The sequence below is a fragment of the Pithys albifrons genome, chromosome Z, assembly GCF_047495875.1.
Source record: "Pithys albifrons albifrons isolate INPA30051 chromosome Z, PitAlb_v1, whole genome shotgun sequence".
NCBI classification, from domain to species: domain Eukaryota; kingdom Metazoa; phylum Chordata; class Aves; order Passeriformes; family Thamnophilidae; genus Pithys; species Pithys albifrons.
This window is the reverse complement of record NC_092497.1, coordinates 75,858,478-75,878,728: the sequence shown is the minus strand read 5'-3', so window position 1 is coordinate 75,878,728 and position 20,251 is coordinate 75,858,478. Positions and strand designations below refer to the sequence as shown.

General features: G+C 39.6%; 1 protein-coding gene across 2 annotated transcripts in view; it reads right to left on the bottom strand.

Annotated features, from left to right (window-relative positions):
• Positions 1–11,573: 11,573 nt before the first annotated feature.
• CDC42SE2 (CDC42 small effector 2) overlaps positions 11,574–20,251 on the bottom strand; it is an 85,964-nt gene continuing 77,286 nt past the window's right edge. For both annotated transcript variants that reach the window (XM_071580868.1, XM_071580869.1), the window contains exons 5-7: positions 18,517–18,618; positions 13,893–14,011; positions 11,574–13,471 (exon numbers count right to left, since the gene is read on the bottom strand). In XM_071580868.1, the coding sequence (XP_071436969.1) occupies positions 13,913–14,011; positions 18,517–18,618 (201 nt within the window). In that variant the 3' untranslated portion in view covers positions 11,574–13,471; positions 13,893–13,912. The remainder of the gene's footprint in view (positions 13,472–13,892; positions 14,012–18,516; positions 18,619–20,251) is intronic.

Genomic DNA, 20,251 nt, shown 5'->3' with positions numbered 1-20,251 from the left:
AACCAAATCCATATAAAGAAAATACAGGAAAAGAATTGACTGTGTACTTAGCAGTTTGTTTTGTAACAGGCACATTCCCATCACTATTACTTGTGGAACAGGTCAGCAGTGGTTGAGGAAATCACTGTATTCTGCACAAATCCTTGAATTTCAAGTGCAAAAGTACTATGTACAATGTTATTGTTTTGTGAGTCTCTGTGCTCTGTCATGGACTTGAGAACTCTTAATATTAAAAACTCATCTTCCTTGCATCTTTCCTCAAGTGTTTAAAGACTTCTCAAGCACTCAGTAAAAACTCACAGATTAAGTATGGATAATCAAGGCACCCATAAATTTCCACTCTGATATGCACCACAGACCTATCTGCCTGAAGAAGCTCCTTTTTCTTGGGGTCTAAGAGAAGCTTACCCAAAGGAGGAGCTATGGAAATAACTCTAACATCAGAGGTCAAATACTTCATTGCTATTAATGAAAAACCTGTATAATATGAGCAAGAGTAATGGGACATGTCTTCTAGAGAATCTAATTATTGAACCCTAGAAGATATAGTTGCTGGTAGCTTACCACACGTGCACCTACTGCTGTAGTTCCAGATGTTTTGCTCATATTCACTCATCTATACCTCTTCCCCTGCCTCTTTTTTTTCTATGTCAAAAGTTGAGAAAAAAGAATGTATTCTTTGCATTATCTTTTTTGTGGTCATGCATAGAACAATAGGAAAAAGAGACACACCCCATGATGCTCTGCAACAACACCATGCTAAAATAGTGCCAAAGAGAGGGAAAGGAAAATCATCATGAGCAGCACATGGAGAAAAAAAATTAAGGGAACTATCAAAGCGGAGAGCCAAGGCATAAAGAGCATAAAGTGACAGTAGTAGTAGAATAGCCAGAGCTTTGGCTACAGGGTCAGACATAAGAGCCAGCAGGATCACAGAGGGACTTGAAGGGGAAGAAGAGAGAACTGGGAAAGTGACTCCTTCTGATGCTCCTGACCAAAGCTCTGACCTTCCATTCAGACCACAGGAGAGCTTTAAAAATGCTTTTGTTCTTAAGCCTTTTTTCAAGCCTCCTCCGTCATGTTTTGTGCAATGCAGCTCAAGAGGAGATTGGAACTGATTTCACCAGTATAGGAGGAGCATAGAAGCAAGTAGGAGGCTGAGGGGAAAATCAGTTGCTGCGCAGATATCTTGAAGTTTGCTGTGCTATGGACTGGCATAAGAAAAATGAGTTTTATTGGAAGATTAAATGCATGTGTGATGTTTTTCCTGCCCTATATCTGCCATGTACCTTGCTCTGCTTCTTTTTTTTAAAAGTGCTACCTCTATTACCTCTTTCCTGAAGGAAGCAGAGGCCTTACCTGTGTGCTGGCTCTTTTTAAGAGTCTGAGGTGTGCAGACACATGGAGTAAAGGAAGGGGAAAATTGGGCAGCATGTAGATTGATGGAGCAATTGCACCCAGAGGTCACACCACCACCATTCTCAGTGTGCAGAAACAGGAGAGACAGCAGAGCTGCATAAAACAGAGAACAGCTATTTCGTTTGTAGCTGACCAGAATATCCTCAGTGTAAATGACTTCATCAAGAATTGCAATGATTGCCCTGTAAATTGGTAGGTAGTTTTCACATCCGGTCTCAAAATATTTCATGTGCCTTCAGAGCTGATTTCTCATCCTAGGTGACAATTTGGAGAAACACACTTATGAGCTTTGCTGTTGTATGAAGTGTATATTGACAGGGCTGAGGTGTGGGGATCTTTATTTTCCTGGTGTTGGTAGGACTTTTAAATGTTGTGCTGGAAACCAGATGGTCCTGGTGGAGGAGCATTTCAAGGCAAAACAATTGCAGGACTCAGAGTGGGAAACACTCATTCATTCTGCCATTCCTGAGTGGAGAGGGACTGGAGCCTTCCCAAGAGCAATGGCAGAATCAGAGCAGCATGAGGCCCTTGAGGTTATACTGTGAATGTGATGTGCTCCATGTGGTTCTCACTCTTTAAGCTTTGGGCTGTTCATTCCACCTTGGTCCTATGTGTTCTCCAGTGCTAGGATCAGCCTTAGGACAAGAAAGTTGGAGTGAGATGTGAGGACAAAGCACTTCAGGAAGACCTGAGCTAAGGCTGAAAGGCCAATTGTGCTGTCTTCGTATTTAATAACATCTCATGTAACCTCTCTCACAAGCAGTAGAGCCAGTGAAGGTTCCGATAATCAGTATCAGGCTGATGCATGACCTGAGAAGGAATGCTTATGCATGTACTGTTTTGTTCCATGTACACTCTTCTTGTACAGCATATTCAAAACCAGTATGTTTCCCATCTAGTTCAGAATTGTCTTTATTCCATCTAGCCAGAATAAAAATGGTAGCATACAACAGCTCTTTGAATTTATTTATAGGGAAGTAACAGAGATGGAAGATGCCCAAAATCAGCAAGGTTTTTCAACTGTGCTTGCCAGGTTAGCTCCTTGAAAGGTCTAAGGGAGACAAGAGAAGGAGAAGCAGAATATAGCCAGACTTGTTTGAAAATGGTAGTCTGAGTCATGCATTTTCTTCTTCCTCATTCATGTTTTTGTGCTAACTAGTTCTTATTTCTGAGGGTCAAATGCAGAAGAAAACTTGTAACTGTTTTCTTCGTCATGCACATATTTATTAAAACTTATTTCTGTCTTGCTGAAGGGGAAGGAGGAAAAAGCAGTCTCTAGTTACTTCTTTTGGTTTGGTCCTCAGAGATTTGGACAGTCTTAAGGGACATGCAGAAAAGCTTTTGTGTTTCTGAGGTGGTAATTATCCTAGGGCAGTAAAATGCTTCTCAGCGTGGCTAGTGGGAAATGGGTAGGTCGTAGGCTCTGGCTGGAACTGGTGCTAAAATGCTTGGGAGCAAGGCTCACAGCTAGAAACAAGGAGATACAGTGCAAGAGGAGGTGGGGGTGCCAGCATAAAGTCATGGGCACTGCCAGTTAGGATTTTCAGTTTCAGTTGAAGTGAAAGATTACAACAGACAGTAATATGGTACATATGGCACTGTGTCAAACAAGTAACTCTATTTTACCCTTTAGAAGGAATGCTGTTTTCTGCTGCCTTTTTTGCCTTTTCTTTGATCTGAGGGCCCCATGATTGTCATCACAGAGCTAATCATAGCAGGTGCTAAAATCTGACTGCTCTGCTGGAACACACAACCCAGAGGAAGAGAGGCTCATGGTGCAGATGGGAGCATGGCAGGAGTCCCAGGCTCACTCAGCTCAACCAAGCCAATCATTGTAAACTGATTTGTAGCAGTTTATCAAGTGTTTGGGATCTAGTGGATAAGCAATGTTATACTGGGGTTTTCCTTCATTTACACCGTTTTTCAGGACTTCAGATTGTTTAATGCCAAATGCTCAGTGAGAAATGGGGTTGGCCTAAGTTTGTCATGTGAGACAAATCTCTCTGAAACTGCAGTGTTCTGCAGTGGCAAGAATGCAATGTCAAGGGGGAATAAAAAAACATACAGGTTTTTATTATTTTTGTCTAGATTCATGTGTTTCTATTTTTCTCTTGTAATGAAAAAGCTACACACCAGCCAGATCACTGTGCTTCTCACTAGTTCATGATGCTTTCCTCTAGAGACATATGTTAGAGGACCAAGGGCAGCAGCTCACAGAGACTTACATGGCTACTCACATCACCATTTGCAGTATGCTAGAGAACCTCTGAACCCTTGTATAATTCTGTACTTGTTGAAGTCATCAATATTCTCTCAGAGGCAGGCCAGCTGTTAGTATGAATGCGGGTAGCTGACATCTTACAGTACCTGTTCTGTGCAGTGTTTTGAAGAAAAGAAAGCTTAGCACTCACCAGTTCACCTTGTCTAAAAGAGGATAATATCTGTCCATCACATTTTAAAAATAAGCACTCAGGTGTAAAGGAGAGCTTAACTCCAGGGGTATACTGGTTTATGCAGCAAGGTTCTGATATCAGGGAGGACTGCAGGGTTTGCCTCTGTTTGATGCTGCCAGAAGCTGTCCTCATGTCATACAGAGCCAGTTCCAGTTGGCTCTCAGATGGGCCTGCTGCTGGCCAAAGCTGAGCCCATCAGAAACAGTGGTAGCCCCTCTGTGATAACATATTTGAGACAGGATGAAAAACTATTCTGTACAACAGTAGCTGGGAGAGAGGAGAGAAAACATGAGTGAAAGGGCTTTGTAGACACAAAGGTCAGTGAAAGAGGGGGAGGAGATGCTGTGGACAGCAGAGATATCCTGCTGACACTGATGAAGACTATGATGAGGCAGGCTGTCCCTGTGCAGCCCGTGGAGCTACACAGTGGAGCAGGTATCCGCTGCAGCTGGTGGAGGGCCCAAGCTGGAGCAGGTGAATTAGTCTGAAGAATGTTGTGACCCCATGGAAAACCCATGCAGAAGCAGAGTATTCTCAGGACCTGTGGCCCCAAGGTGGACCCAGGCTGGAGGAGTCTACTCCTGAAGGACTGCTCCCTGTGGAAGCCACCCACTCCAAAGCAGTTTATGAAGGACTGTAGCCCAGGAGAAGGACCCATGTTGGAGAAGTTCATGGAAGACTGCCTCTTGTGAGAGGGACCCCATGCTGGAGTAGGGGAACAGTGTAAGGAGTCCTGTTCTGGAGGAGGAAGGAGCAATAGGGTCAACATGTGATGAATTAATCCCATTCCCTGCTCCCTCTATACCCCTGCAGGGGAGGCAGTAGAGACTTTGGGAGTGAAGTTAAGCCTGGGAAAAAGGGAGGGGTGGGGGAAAGGTGTTGTAATATTCAGTGTTTATTTCCCATTATCCTATTCTGGTTTGATTTGAAATAAATTAATTTCCCCAAGTCAAGCCTGTTTTGCTCTAGATGATAATTGCTGAGTGATCCTTCCCTGGCCCTCTCTTGACACATGAGCCTTTTGATGTATTTTCTTTTACCTGCCCAGCTGAGCAAGGGAGGGATAGAGCAGCTGTGGTGGACATCTGGCATCAAGCCATAGCTGGCAAACGGACACAAGGGTCAAGGCCAGCAGTACTATATAGCTGTTTTTCAGTGTTATAATTCTTCAGACTATACAGCAAGACAAGAGACAAGCTGATGAGGAAATCAGAGTTGCACAAAGGCTCCTGCAACCAAGTAAATACTTCAGTTCATTAGCAGGCATCACTGTAGTCACCTACATGCTCCTGCTAAAGGAGGCTACAGAGTTCAGTTTCCAGTTTTTCATTAGCTACAACTCGTGTCACTTAGCCTACCATCTTCTTTGAGTCCTGATGCTGACAGTCATCTGCCAGCTGAGACTTTCCACACTGTCATGTTTTCATTAGCCCAGAAGGACCAGGTGCCTGCCCCAAAAGTGTTCCCTTCTTCATGGACAAGCTCTGGGACCACTCCGAAGACTTGTCCCATTTTTCTATATCTAGGCTGTTTTACCTGACCAAAATAAGTTAGGGGAGCCTGAAAGTGCAGTAGCTGCTGAATTTCCCTTTTCTCACTTCCAAGAACTGCTGCCAAAGCTGGCTTACATTTGTTGGATTTTATAGAGCTATTTGCACAGCCTAAAAGCAGCTGGGCATCCACGCTGTGGGTATGATATTTTACAGAGCTGCTGACCCTGCAGCACACACCTTTTAGTGCACTTTTACCTCCAGGCATGCTGGGATTTTTTCTATTGCTTTCCATAACCCACAAATCCAAACATAAAACTCACTTGCTGACTAAAGAACCACAATCAAAATCAATATTGACCTCGCATTTAACCATGGCAGTAAAATGGCAAGACCTGAAGCATTTAGCTCTGACAAGGACATGGTGTCAATATTCACAATAGCAGTCCTTAATTAATCACCCTGTTTGTAAGAAAAATAGGTGTTATATTTTTGACACCTCTCTTCTCATAGGCAAGGGCTTAAGATGGTATTATATCAATGTTGCTGATCACTGGGGCTGACTAAGGGGATATCTTAGTGTTGTGCACCACCTCTCTGATGATCGCATGCAGGCACACAGAGGTATTTGTTAAAACCATGCAAGATTACAGAGTCAGAGCCTGCCCTGTAAAAGTGAGTTGCAGTGACCTCTGATAAGACAAGTTGTTCTGTTCTGGTTTAGTTCCCGTAGCCCTTGTTCAAATAAATCTTTTCATTAAAACAATTGAATTTTTTTGACAAGGATGCTATGACCCTTCTTACTTTTCCTCAGAAGATTTAGTTTTTCTTACTTTGTGGTAATTGCATGAACAGTAAAGAACTCTCTTGTTACCCTGCTGCTTCTGAAACAGTCTTATCTTTCTGACTACAGAACACAGGCAAAGGACAAGGCAATTAGTTTATGGAAAAAGTGACTGATTTTATATATAATTATTAACAAAAAATTAACAAGTTTTTCTTTTTCAAAGTGACTATTATACCCTGTGTGCTTTGGCACTTCACTAGAAATCCATGAAGTGACTTTTCAATAAGTATTGCTGAGGTGAGGATGAGGTATGGGATGCCAGTCATTTGATGCAATGCTACAAAAGCAAAATGTGGCACTGCTGTTACCCTTCAGAGGATGTTAATCCCCAAGGAAATACCAAAACACTGGTAATGCTAGTTCAGGACCATTGTGGGTATCTCAGGGCAGCTCTCCGATGTTTGCTATTTCAAGTCTCACTTAAATTATCTTCTGCTGCACATTTCTGATGAGCCATGTAAATGGGACTATGATGCCATTTGTGATGTGAGAATTAAGACTTACCTCAGATGTGAAACAAGAGTAGTACAGAAATTCTTTAGAATAGCTCTCTGTAGTGCAAAACTTTAAGTAGTACACAGTAAAGGAATAAAAATGCAGATAATGTATTGGATCAGAAATTTGGGCAACAGGTTGTACAGAGGAAAAAGCAGAGCAATGAAATCCTGAACCATGGAAATGTATTCTCAGTTCTGTAAAATCCTCTAAACTCTTTGCAGCCCTCTGATTCTGGGTCCTCTTGGCCTGATTACAAAAGGCCATTCTCATTTGTGGGTTCATTTATGGTCAGAGAATTGGACTCTAGGTTTCTCAACTGAGAAAGAGTCCAGAGTGCTGTGAAACTGGCTTTATCATGGGGCAATGAGCTATCTGAAGCAATTGCCCATCCAGCAAGGCCAGTGCTCACTTTCTAATTAGCTGTTTATTACAACTTTTTTAAGCATGTCATAATATGAATATTAATATTGCAACTAATGGGGCAGGGTGAGGGCAGGTTATGGGTCCTGTGGCATAGTTTGTTGGACAGGACTGTGGAAATTTCTTACTTACAGAGAAGTTTAAATTTAGAAGGCATATCTGTCAGTCCTATGGAGGATTTTTCGTCATGGGTGTGGGTAGCTTTCCTCAGTGAGAAAGCTATCCAAATGAGCAGCTGCACATACTTGATCAGGGTTTTTCCAAGCAGTGACAGCACTGACTATTGTATTGATAATAACTAGCTTCTGTCACCCTCACATTAGCTGACTGAGCTGGCATAACCCCACTATATGGGGGCAGGGAGAAAGAAGACCTGACTTATCCTTTGCACAGAGTTAACCAAGTGTTCTTACTTAGAAAATCTGATTTGAAAAGGGCTTTCCTAACTCAGTGCAGACCTATGCAAATCTGCACTGAGGAAGGTAGCAGTGCTGCCCAGGAATGTGATGCAAATGACTCACCTAGTGTGGGGTGAGGCAGGGGGAGTCTGGGGGTGCCCCACCTGTCCCTGGAGCAGAGCAGCTGCTGTGGTGGCACATGTTGGGGTGAGTCACACTGCTGCAGACTCTGCTGGCCCACAGAGAAGGTGAGCTGGGGGACACTGCACTTGCATCAGGCATCACCTGCCAGAGGCTGAAATGCCTGCAAGCACTGACAAAAACATTTGGTCCCTTGCACTAAATGGCTTTGGCAGTATAGGTTAGGATACCATGTCTGTCCTATCAGTGTGGTGCTGGCCTTCACATTGCTGTTGGACGTATGTCTGAAGTGCTCCTGTGCAGAGGGTGGACTCTCATACAGCAGCTGAGAAGTGCCTCATGCTCCCAGAAACTGCTAGGCACTCATTCTTAGAGAAGAAATCATTATGTCTCCTTATAGCATATACACTGGGGACAGTATGGGCCACTGCATCTACATAGGTCATAAAGTTTAATTTTGCTCTAAGTGATTGTGTAAGCATGTTTTAAGAGCTGAAAGTCCTACTTAAAAGTGCTTTTGTACACAGTCATCCTTAGCAGTTCAAGGTTTTACAAAGTTTTTGCATTAGTCACAGTGTTTCCCTCTGTCATATATTTCCATGCTCTGGTTGTGATTCCGAGAATTGAGTGAGGAAGCTCTTAACCTAATCACAGCATGGCAATTTAATTCCTTTCCATGGACTGAGTTTGGTGCATTTTAGCAGCTTGAACAAAACAGCATATGTACAACTGCAGAGAGATGTAAACAGATAGAAGTGAGTGGTTCTTCTACTCAGTAAAAAGAAATACTCAGACTTGGACACATAGCAGTAGGTCTAAGTATCATCCTAATGTTGTCCAGCTCCAACTAATGAGTTTGAAAACATAGTTTGCATTGAATACAGACTTTGAAAATTGTCAAAAAGAGCATTTTCTAGGTCTATTTCCCATGAAGTCCTATTGCCTTGGGCTGCTCCTATCGCCTGTAATGACAGATCCTGATTATGCCAGCTACAAACTAAATGTCTGTTGCAACTTACAAAAAGATTGTTTGACTTGGAACCTACTACCTAAAACACTGAAAAATGAATAAGCCTTGCAGCACTGGGTTCTGGTTTTGTGGCTGCTGCCAATAGCTGCTTCTTGAAAAGAATGCCGTGGGGAATTGGCCTGGTTAGAGTGCTAGGTCATCTATCAAAGTTTACCCTTCTCCCTTGCTCATTCTCCATTCTTTTCACTCGCCCACTATTAATATCTGCCTTTCCCACAGTCCTCCATCCTTCCAAACCCAGTGCTTCTTGCTGAAATGTGACCATTGATTCCTTATGTTTACCCTTGGAAATATTTTTCTGCTTTATGAGCAAGAATCAGAATGCTGCACAATGCCCCCATATCAACACATTATTTCTGCTGCTTAATGCACACACCATACACAAGGTAATTGTTGCTGCTCCAGTAGGTGAAACTGTGATAAATGGAAAAAGTGCCAAAACATACATTAGCATTAACCACCTGGAAAGCGTACTCTTCCCAAAGGAGTATAGTTCTTTGAATGTTTTATTGATTCTGTGAAGATGACTTCCTAAGAAAACCTATTTCAGAATAGTCCTTTCCCCCGAGTTGCCACATTTCAAGTAATACCCATTTTCCTCCTCAAGGTGATGCTTTAAGAACTGGCCTTGCACAACAGCCAACCTCACACAATTGATGAGGAATTGTGGCGACAGGAGGTGCAAAGATTAACTCAAGCTCCTGTGTGGTGCATTAGGGCTTCTCACATCATTGTTCTATCAACAGGAGTCATTAATTTCAGCTTCCCACAAGGAAATGCTCAATTATAATAATATATGTTGATTTCAAATCAATGATAACCTACAAAGGCTAATAGTGAGAGATTTAAAAAACAAACTAAAAGCCAACAGCCCCTTCCTGGCACTGAAGGCATAGCATGGGCAAAACAAAGCACATTCCTGGGAAACAATTGTCCAGGACTCTAGCATGCAGAGCACTGGTAGAAGACTAGGATTCCTGGAAGGCTGACGTCAATATTTGAAGCTTTCTTACTGCTTAACATTTTGAGGAAATATGACATGTATCCATAGTGGGTGGTTCCCTGTTTCATGCTGAAACAACTCTCTCTCACCCTCAAAGTCACTGCTGGACTACTAAAGCTTACCATGACCCCTGCATATACCTACTGACACCTTCTTGAACTGTTGGAAAATCAGGGTAAACTAATTTCAGTGTTACCTACCAGATCTCCAGCCCTGCTCTGTGCATGTGTCATGGCATACCAGAAGTGTCTTCTATAGCAAGCCAAGGCCAAGGTCAAAAGTGACATCCACTTCAGCTGAAAAAACTGATAAGCCAAATGCAACACTCTACTTTTATTTTCCGCTAACAGGCTCTGTTACTATCCTGTATCCAAAACCAGATCATCAAATTTTTTGAAAAAAACACAAACAACAAACTGTAAACTTGTCTATAGACAATGCATGCCATAAAAACCTGACACAAATGCCTAAATAGCTTCAAATCAATGCCCCTTTTGCATGACAGCTCAGTCATTAATAAATGGGGTTATACCCATCTGTAGCATATTTAAGTAAGCCAGCCTGGTATTCACCAATACACTGCCAACTCAACCACCACTCTGAGTTTTCTGGGCTTAATAAAAAACCTGTTTGAAGTCTGAACTCATCATTTCTACTGACTTATGGGAAGGCAGAAAGTTATGGTAAAAGGGATCCCAAAATGAAAAGTACTCTTTCCAGTGGACATATTTGCAGCCACAGGGGCAGTTGAACTTTGTCACTAAGATAAATGTTCTGTGGGTTGGTTGTTTGTTTGTTTTCAAATCAGAAAGCTTGACGCTTTTTCACACCTAGGCTAAGTTATCAATGTTCCCCGTAAGAGACAACACTCACTCCCCTGCTTACTCTGGAAAAGCATTAAGAAACTGATTTAGGTTAAAACTAACCAATTTTGCCATAAACCCCCAACCTTTACTTTTTGGGGTCAGAGTCAGCAAAGCAGCCAAATCAGTGTCAGTGCTAGCACAGACTGTAAGAGTAAGTAGATGGTATCAGTTCAAATCAGTTTTATTAGTATGCCTTTGAAGTAGTTCTACTGATCACTGGCAGAACCAGCACATAATTCTTATTAAGCTTTCCATGTCAGTCACTGAGTATGGATTTACAGCATCTTTTCTTTATGACATACCTTTGTAGACAGTCCTAAGTTTCTCTAACATCAAAAACTGAAGAAAAGAACCCTCTAGTTAATTAGTAGTGATTTAGTATCTCATGGCTTTATCTCTGTTTCCCTTTAGAACCCTACTTGCCATTTAGCTGCCTTTTTTCCTCAACTGGCAAATTTAATGAACTTGGCATGAGCTAAGAATTCATTATCAGTTTTTAAAACAATTTAGCATGAAATTCCATGTAATAAATTAGTGCTTAGGGCATTAACTTTGAGCGTGTCAAAAATAAAAATTAATGGAGCCAAATATAGAGTAGACAATATTGTGCCTTGCAGGTATTTTTAATGCAGATGAGCATATTACGAGGACAATTAAGTCTTCTAGTGATCACCCCAGTAATCTGCATCACAATCAAGAAAGTAACACGCATATGAATTCCAATCAAAAGGAAAGATTTCCAATGTATTTTTCAAGAAATTTTTCCTTCCTTTCAGAAACCCCTGGCATACATGCTCAATCAATGCAACCATACTGCTGATAAAATTAATAGTTTAATCCACTTGGCAGCAAAGCAGGCAAGTGACACGAAAGAAACTCAAGCCTGGAAATGTCTATTGACACTAATAGCTTACTCTTCAGAGAATTTTGAACACAAATTTGTCTGTAAGATGCAAGTGTTTTTCTAATGAAAATGTAATTTATGAAAAAGAAAAATGGTAGGCAAACAACTGAAAGAAGACATTTATTGAATCAAAGTCAATACTTTCCTTTTAATATCTACAAGCCAACACTGAACTGACTTTATTCAAGAATGAACATAATGTACAAAAAAGTATGTCTGTTATAAAAATATGTCAATTTTTTTTCCTGGCTATTGAGGTGAAAACATTTTGGCAAGTGCAACATAGGTTTGGCAAGCAAATTTAAGCCGTTATTACCAGTAACAAAGATCAAATAATTTTGTAATAGTTTTGTATTATAATTAAGAGTCATTCATAAAATGGTATTGGAAATGTTAACCCCTAAAAAAATGTATCACTGCACTGCCATGTGTTTATGCACCCAGACAATTGAATCTGTTGATCTTCTGTCATCAGGACTCAGTACCTTTATCACTGAATACTATCCAACCTAATTTGAACTATTCAACCAGGTAAGTGACATCTACCACCACAATACAACTTAGGGAAGGCTTTTTACGAACTGAGAGAGAAAATTAGATAGGTTCATACATGTTTAAATCAACCGGACAGCTGCTGCAATGTGAAATCAGGGAAAGGATGGAAATAGATTAAAGAATCACTTATGACAACAACCCACATGCATGTTTTCATATAAAAATGGATTTGATTAGGCTTAGTTATGCCTTGTTTGGATGCTTTGGGGTTTTTTTTCACATAACAATTTAATAGAACCAGGACTCAAATAATTGGTTTCTCTCAAACCACCAAAAGAAGCAAAAAAAGGGAGGGACCATTTACAGAGATAATCTGAAAACAGTGCAGTATTAAAATGCAGTTTCACAACATGTGAAAGAAACATGTTTTGGAACCTGAGCGAAAGGCATTTTACTGACTTAGTAAAAAGTCACCCTGTATGTTGTTTTCATTGGCACCTGCCAGATTAGTATGTTGCTCTTAGCAACTTCCATGGCCCCTTAATATTCAGTACACAGAAACTGCCAACTACTTAGAAAGATCTACTAAACTTCTCAGCTAATATTGCAGGCAGTCTGACATGCTGCTACTGGAAATCAACATACAGCTTAAAATTAAGGAAAACTGTAGAAAAAAAAAGCAGCCAAACATGTTGCTCTCCTTTTCAAATAGACTAAAGCAATTCCACAGCACTTAGATACGGTACTACACTGGTTTACAGTCTCAAGGTCAGCTCTTTCAAAATAAATATACTGAACATTTACAACAAATGCCTCATGAATGCGAGTTCTCTCTTTATTATTTCAAGATCAGTTGTATGAAAACTAAAATGAAGACATAATGAAGCAGCTAAGTTACAAGTCCTTTTTCAGAAACAGGCATGACTTGGTGCCACAGCAAAATTTTTCACATCTGCAGTAAGCATTTTTTTTTCTTTTAGCACCAAGCAGGCCACAATACAAAGCAACCTCACAAAGCATGCGGTCATCTACACTGTTGATTTTGTATGAAATAATTATTTGTGCTTGCAGGTCTTAGACCTTTCAAAAATGGGTATGACCATTAGATGATTGAAGACATTAATGAAAATTCATTCACTTCTATATTACTTGAGTGGAGAAAAGATTAAAAGACTATAAAGCAACAATGTTGCAAATTAGTATTTGTGAAGAATGTGGAAAGCTAAGATTGGTGCTTTAATTTGCCTTAAAACAAACAAAAAGTGAAACCCAATCCTAAACGGCTCTACATCCGTGATACTGGTAGAGGCCAATGCGTGCATGCCACTGAAAGGCACAGTCGGACCAATCTGATAAATGGCATCATCAGAGCAAAACAGCAACTTTTCACTGGACTAATCACAAAGGCTGAACAACGAGCCATCACTTCTCTTGTCATGAGCACAAAAAGCAGTCACCAAGGCAAAAGAGAGGACACAGGAAAGAAGATACTGGAACTCGCATAAATCTGAAAGATAAAACCACAAGTTTGAGCTTTCTGAGTGACCATTTTCCAACTGTAACACTGCTATTCATTGATTTAACACCATACATTTTACAGAACAATTGCAAAACCAGTACTCTAATCATCATAAAATTCTTCTGAGAGTTCTTCTGCTTTATAACTAACCTCACTTGCATAGATTAGTCTACAATGTCATCTTTGGTTAAAACAGGCTTACGGACAGACTGATATAGTCATAACAATCTCTTGTTCATTGTGTTAAGAAATTAGCATGTTTACATGATATCTAATTTTTTACTTGGAAATGAATTTAAAAATTGGTCATCAAAAAGGGACAGCTTTTTAGAGGGAGCTAATTACGAAGCAGAATGACAGTTTTTCCTAGTACTCTAACAGTGCCTAAAAAACAGAGTACAATACTTACTGGAAAAAATATCCCCAAGGCTATCCTGCCTTTGTGTCTACAAGCTGCATCTGAACATTTGCAGACATACCACCTCCATAGCCTCCCTTGGATTGCATTTGGTTCTGAATTGAGCTGACCTGGAACAGAAGGGAAAAAGGAGGCAGAGGAAAGAAGAAATACAGTTAGTCAGCTATGGCATCTTCTTGCTTCCAATTTTTCTTCTCTAGTTTTCAAGTGCTCCTTTAACAGTAAAGCTACATTACTTTTGCATGACGATATGTGCAGCAAAGGCTTAATGGAATTTTGACTTCTGCACATAGCTCACAGGAGAGATGGAGGAACTGGTGATGAGGTAGAAGTCTTTCCTCTCTCCCAAATAAAAGTGACTGATTCAGGCTTTCTCTGATCCACTTGATGAAGCAAAAAATAAATATAAAAAAATCAGATCTCTTACTGACATTGCCTCCACCTGACAAACTGTAATATATCTTGTTATATGGAAAATGTTCCTTCTCAACTATGATAAACCAGAGAAGTTAACACCTTTAACACCCCCCACCAATTCCCAAGACACGCACATTCTACTAGGACTTTCAATGCCTCTATTAAAAAAACTCCCCAAACAGGAATCCAGAGTTCTTTCCTGCTTGTGTTGTGTGAGACAACATAATCATGTCCAAGTGCCTACATAAAGACAATTAGAGCCTGAAAAGTTTGGCCCTTTCTCTCTGCACCACAGAGCATATAAAACAACTACAAAATGAGCATAAAATAACATTCACTCAAGGCTATGCCTACAGGGCACTACTTGTAATTATTTCATGTACGCTCCTTAACAGAGACCTAAAAACATCACTGGAAAGCTGTATTAAAACAGCACAGGAGAAATATTTCCAAGTGGCTTGCATGATATTCTCCCTGCCTATAAAGACAAAAGAAGTCATTTTTTTTTTCTATAGCAAAGCAAAAAATATGCACACATATAAATGAAGCAGCAAGACTCTTTCTTCCACACAGTTTTTCATACCTATGTGACAAAAGAGCCTGGTTTTTTTGATCTTTATCTTCAACAATAGGGCATATAGCAACACTATGTAAAAGATTGTCTTTTTAGGTATTTAAGCAGTGCAATGTAAAACCATTTTATACCTTGGCCTTTTGTTAAATTAACCAGTACATCTGCAGCAAAGAAATATTATCATCTCATTTTAGTTCAGGGAAAAGGGTTCAGAACCAGTATTCTAGTGCATCTAACATCAGAGACTACAAACTCACTAAGGACGTGTGGAGAACTGCAAGCGCACTCATGGGGATATTTTTAAGAACTTTCACATTTCCCCAGGCTGCTTTTCTTCTTCACTAAGCATCTTCTGTTGCCCATTGAAACAATCAGAGTTTGACTTCATTAGTTTCTTCAGAAAACAGTTAATCTACATGTAAATGTATTCACGAGAGTGAGTGAAGGATGGCTACACTTTCATCTCAATGAACACTGTCTCCAGTGGAAAAGAACTAGAAAAACCTTCAGGCCGTGTCACCTTTTACCCCGACAACTTGCCTGTGGGACTTTAAAATTCTGGAGAGCAGCAAGACAACACAAATTGCAAGGCTAAAGTGTAAATTTTTATCAGTACTTCTAAAGATTAGAACAACTTTTCTGGTTCCTGAGTCACACACAGGTATGTTTGGTTGGTTTGTAAGGAAGTACCAGTCTAAAATAAAGAGCCTGTTGCACTTAAAGTAGAGAATGTAACAAATTAAACTCGACTGCATTAAGGATTCAGTGGCTATTTTGTATATGAAAGTCTTTGTAGGAGACATACAATGTGAAAAACTCTGAACAAAAAGCAGGTCTAACATTTGTAGCCTTAAAAGGTGCTGCTCTTTCTGAAGCACCCTCTTTTTGAGGCAGTTTGAGTTACAAGAACAAGTACTATGAAATGCAAATTATTATTTTCTTTCCCAAAGATCTCACTGCCTTTCTTTGGTGATAAATAAGAGCAAGGTTCTTCTCTTTTATGTTTAATTTAGATGGGATAAGGATTTTGGAAGGTAAAGAGGATTGTACCAAGTAAAGATCATACAAATTGTTGTGCTGCTTATCTGTTTCATTAATTTCCTTCTTTCTTTTTCTCTATCCACTTTTCAGGATTAAGAAACAGCACAAATGGACATTGAGGAAGGAAACAATGGAAAATTACATGAAATACATTAAAACAAAGACTAGACTGGAGAATATAAATCAGAAGAACATAGGAGGAGATTTCACCATGTTGTATGAATGTAAAATAAGGAAGAAAGGAATGGGAATGAAAAAGAACCAGTACAGCAGTGGACTACTGCTGCATAGGTACAGCTTTGACAAAAGACCAAGGCACTCTACAGAGAAGGCAAATAAAATAGCCAAATAATTCAGCAGGCAGAAAACTACTCACTCAAAATCATAGGGATATGTAATGAAGAATAAAAAAAGGCACAGAGCAGACAGAAAGTGGATGAAGAAGCAAATTTATACAGGAAATTCTAATTAAGTTCCAGATATTCTCCTAGGGTGTTCAGAGAAGAGAAGGTACAAGGTGGTTTCTGAAGGACCACAATGTTCACAGTATAAATGAAAATTCTGCAGCAGAAAAAGATGTAGAGGTTAACAATGTAATATTGGAAATCACACTGCGAAGAATGAACACAGAGACAGTGTGTACGTATGTATGGATGGCCAGACTTTGTGAACGCAGATTTGGGAAGGGCTCTCCCCACGTGGGTGTGCCCTTCCAGCCTGCACAGTGGATTTTTTAGAGGAGGCACAGCATGCACAGAACTGGCCCCACCGTTTCAGTCCTGAGGTCCATCGGCCATGGCCGAGCGAGCTTGGACAGTGACAGTGAAGTCCTCAGGACTGTCACAGCACTTGGTACTAACCAGGGCTGACCCTGCTGAGCATCCGAGATCTGACGGGATGGGATGGCAGGGAGGCATTGAACTGCCAGGGGACGGTCCCACTGAGACTCAAACTCAGGACCCTGGGATTCAGATTCCAGAGTGCTCTCCTTTACACCACGGGACCGCCCCCAACCATCACAGAGGAGGCAGAAAATAGGCAGTGTGAAAAAAGTAGAGATTTGAGCTTCTGGACCAAGAGGGGGCAGAAAAATTATTATTTTTTGCACACAGACACTTTCTGTGGGATCAGAAAAATCTCTCTTGCCACTGATGCAGCATGTTATCCAAATGAAAAAAAAAGTGAAAGAGCTAGTAATGGACATTCAAAATGAAAAAAATTATGCAGAGAAACAATAATTACCCACTATCTGGAGATAAACTGAACATTACGCAAGGGAAAGGTGAAGGCAAGCAGCAGGAAAGTGTGAAGTTTAAAAAGAAAGCTTCAGGCAAATGCCACAAACCTCACATGAGGTAGCTTAGTTGTGAGAATGAGGAAGGTTCCCACAGGAGAGACAACAAATATTTAAAAAGCAAAAGCCATGATAAAAAGTAAAAAAACCCCTGCTCAGTTTAATATCATTTTATAATCTCAATTTGTAATGCTTTAAATATTAACATAATATATTGCACTAAGTAATTAGCTTTAACTAGATTTTATCAAGTTGAATCTGTGTTTGGCTATTTATCTTGCTTACAGATGTTTTAGCACAAATAACTTTCAGTTCACTACACTGTTTCTGCAAAAATGTAGTGTATTGTTTGCTATGTCAAATTTTTTAGTTTTGCCCTTCCCCATTACATGCTGAGTTACAAAAGTTTGTCTGATCTCAGTAAGATCAACTTAAACTAGTTGAAACTACAAATGACCTCACCTGACTACAATGAAACTCTTTTCTTTACAGCTCTGCTTTCTATTCTGATAACTTCTGACAGAGATTTTTCTTCTCCTTTGTCAATAAGTATTTTTCATCTCCAAATATGTTTTCCTTTACAGAGGATTATTGAAATCAAGAAGTATGTTTCATCATTATCTACATACAACCCTTTCCTATATATTATTGACCTTAAAGAAATTGACCTTTCACAGAAATTTGAAGCTGTACAAGATAAGTCTATTTCCATAATCATCTATCTTAGCCCCTGTTTTTCCACTTTCAGAGACGTAAAAATATTTCTTGCTCCTATCATCTACAGGAAGCCACAGAACTTTACCTGTGACATTGCTTGCTCTGGAAATAATTCACCCTGCAAATAGGGCTACAGAGTATAGGAAAACCTCAGTAACAACACACACAAAAAAATGTGCGTGCACTGTAAACCAAGGTAAGCTAGAGTTCCACATGAACTATATTTAAAACAGCTTAAAGCATTTAAGGTAAGAAATCTAGTCAGTCGTAAGACACAAACTTTTCCATATTATACTCTAGTATATTTTCAAATAAACCTCTATTTTGGTTCATACATTACATCAGAATGAATTCTTAGTTTACAAAGTATTCTGTACAATTTACACAGCTTCTAAAATGCACTGTCAATAAATATAGGAATTAAAAAAAAATATATTCCATTGAATACAAGTGTTTAGGACCTGTATACAGATTCTTATAGTTGAAAGACTCATTCCTTCAGCCTCAATATACATATATAGTGCTCTTGTATTCTGTCTAAAATGAATTTATGCTCATCTGGTCATGCTTACTGAATTCATTCCACTGAATAGGTCTCCCGATCCTACATGAGCTGTGTGAACAAAGTTTGTTGGCTCCCCAATCATGCTTCGATCAATCCGCCGTCGTCTTTTCTGAAAGGAAGGTGAAGAAAATATCTCGCTGAGATTTATTGTAAAGGCAAAATCAATATGTGTCACAAATGTAGAAATTAACCCTCTATGGGGTATTGAATAAACCATAACATATTTCTATAGCGTCAAAAAGCAGAGACCAAAATCTGAGATTAACCAAGACACTGGTAATACCATCTTTTGTCTTCTGATTCCTATACTGTGAGACAGAAGACTTGCTTAACCTCTGCTTCTGATTTCTCAGAGTCACAGCTTTATTTTTTTATTAATGTAATAACACACAAATAAAAAATTAGAAGCAGTAAAGACTTCCTCTAACAAAACCTGCTTTGGTTACCTGCCTCCAGCTAAGCATTGCAACTAAAGGAACAAAAAAAGAAAATCTTATCCTCATTTCTTAGGCCAAAGTCAGGGAGCTTACACAGAGCAGTGCGTAGTCACCACATGCCCATATTCTGAAAAATGCGTGTGCTTGGAAAAATAAAATACCTGTGAAGCACAGTATCAGTAGCTCAGTTTTAGGTGTGTTGTACAAAATAGAGTTTAACATCTATGAAACTACTTGAGCTCAAGTAAAACCTTCCCATCATCTTGAAGTCCACTTAGTCTCATTTTTAATGATCTCCATTTGTAATCTGCACTGAGATCATAAGACCACACAGACTCAACACACGGAGTTATATACCTCATGAGTGGGCTAGCTGCTACTGAAACATAACTACAGATTAAACCTTTATGAATCAGAGCCCACAACTATGACAATACATCATAAAGTTTAGCCAGCAAGTGCAAAACATAGTTAATCCTGTCCTTCACCTTTTTCCCTGTTAAAAAACCAGATTTTAGTTAGTTTCCATATCTTATTGCATCATATGAATAGCTGGGATGAGGAGGAACACATAAAATTCTTGCACAGAAACAGCTAACTACAATGACCTGATCTGTGCCAAAACTATTAGCAAATTCTCTAATTAAAAAAAAAATTACAAGATCAATCAAATAAAATATTCCCGCTGTAAAAACATCTTCATGTAGTTCAAGAACTTTCACCGAAAAAATGTCTATGGAAATTAACTCAAGAGTCACAATTATAGAAAACATTAGTATAGTTCACAGAGTCATAAATAGCCACAACAGAATCTATTACCGTGTCCCACCAATGTGTCAATAATTCAGTCTGGAACTCAAGCTCACTATACATACAGCATAGGATTTCTTAGGTTATGTATGACATCAGCTAGTAAAGAACATGTGACTAACTTGGGGAAATATACCCCACAGCAGCCTTGTGCTTCCACTGCTCAACTGACACATTCAGGAGAATCTCTTGTAGATATGAGGATTATTTGAAGTTCACACTGCTGTATGTACACAATGTAGTACTGTAATATGCTGTGACAATGACAGAAAGAAGATTTAGAGAGCTGTATGAAACGCACTGCTCCAAATGAAACACTTAAAATTGCTTCAGGTTTTCAATAGTTGCTCCACTCTCCCAGTTAAAAAAAATTATATATGTAATCAGTACATCCATGATTTCTTCATTTCAGTAAAGCTTTGAAATGTAAGGGTTTGATGCAGAGAAAATGCAGACAAGTTAAGAATTTTGAATTTCTTTTTCTTGTTCGTCTGT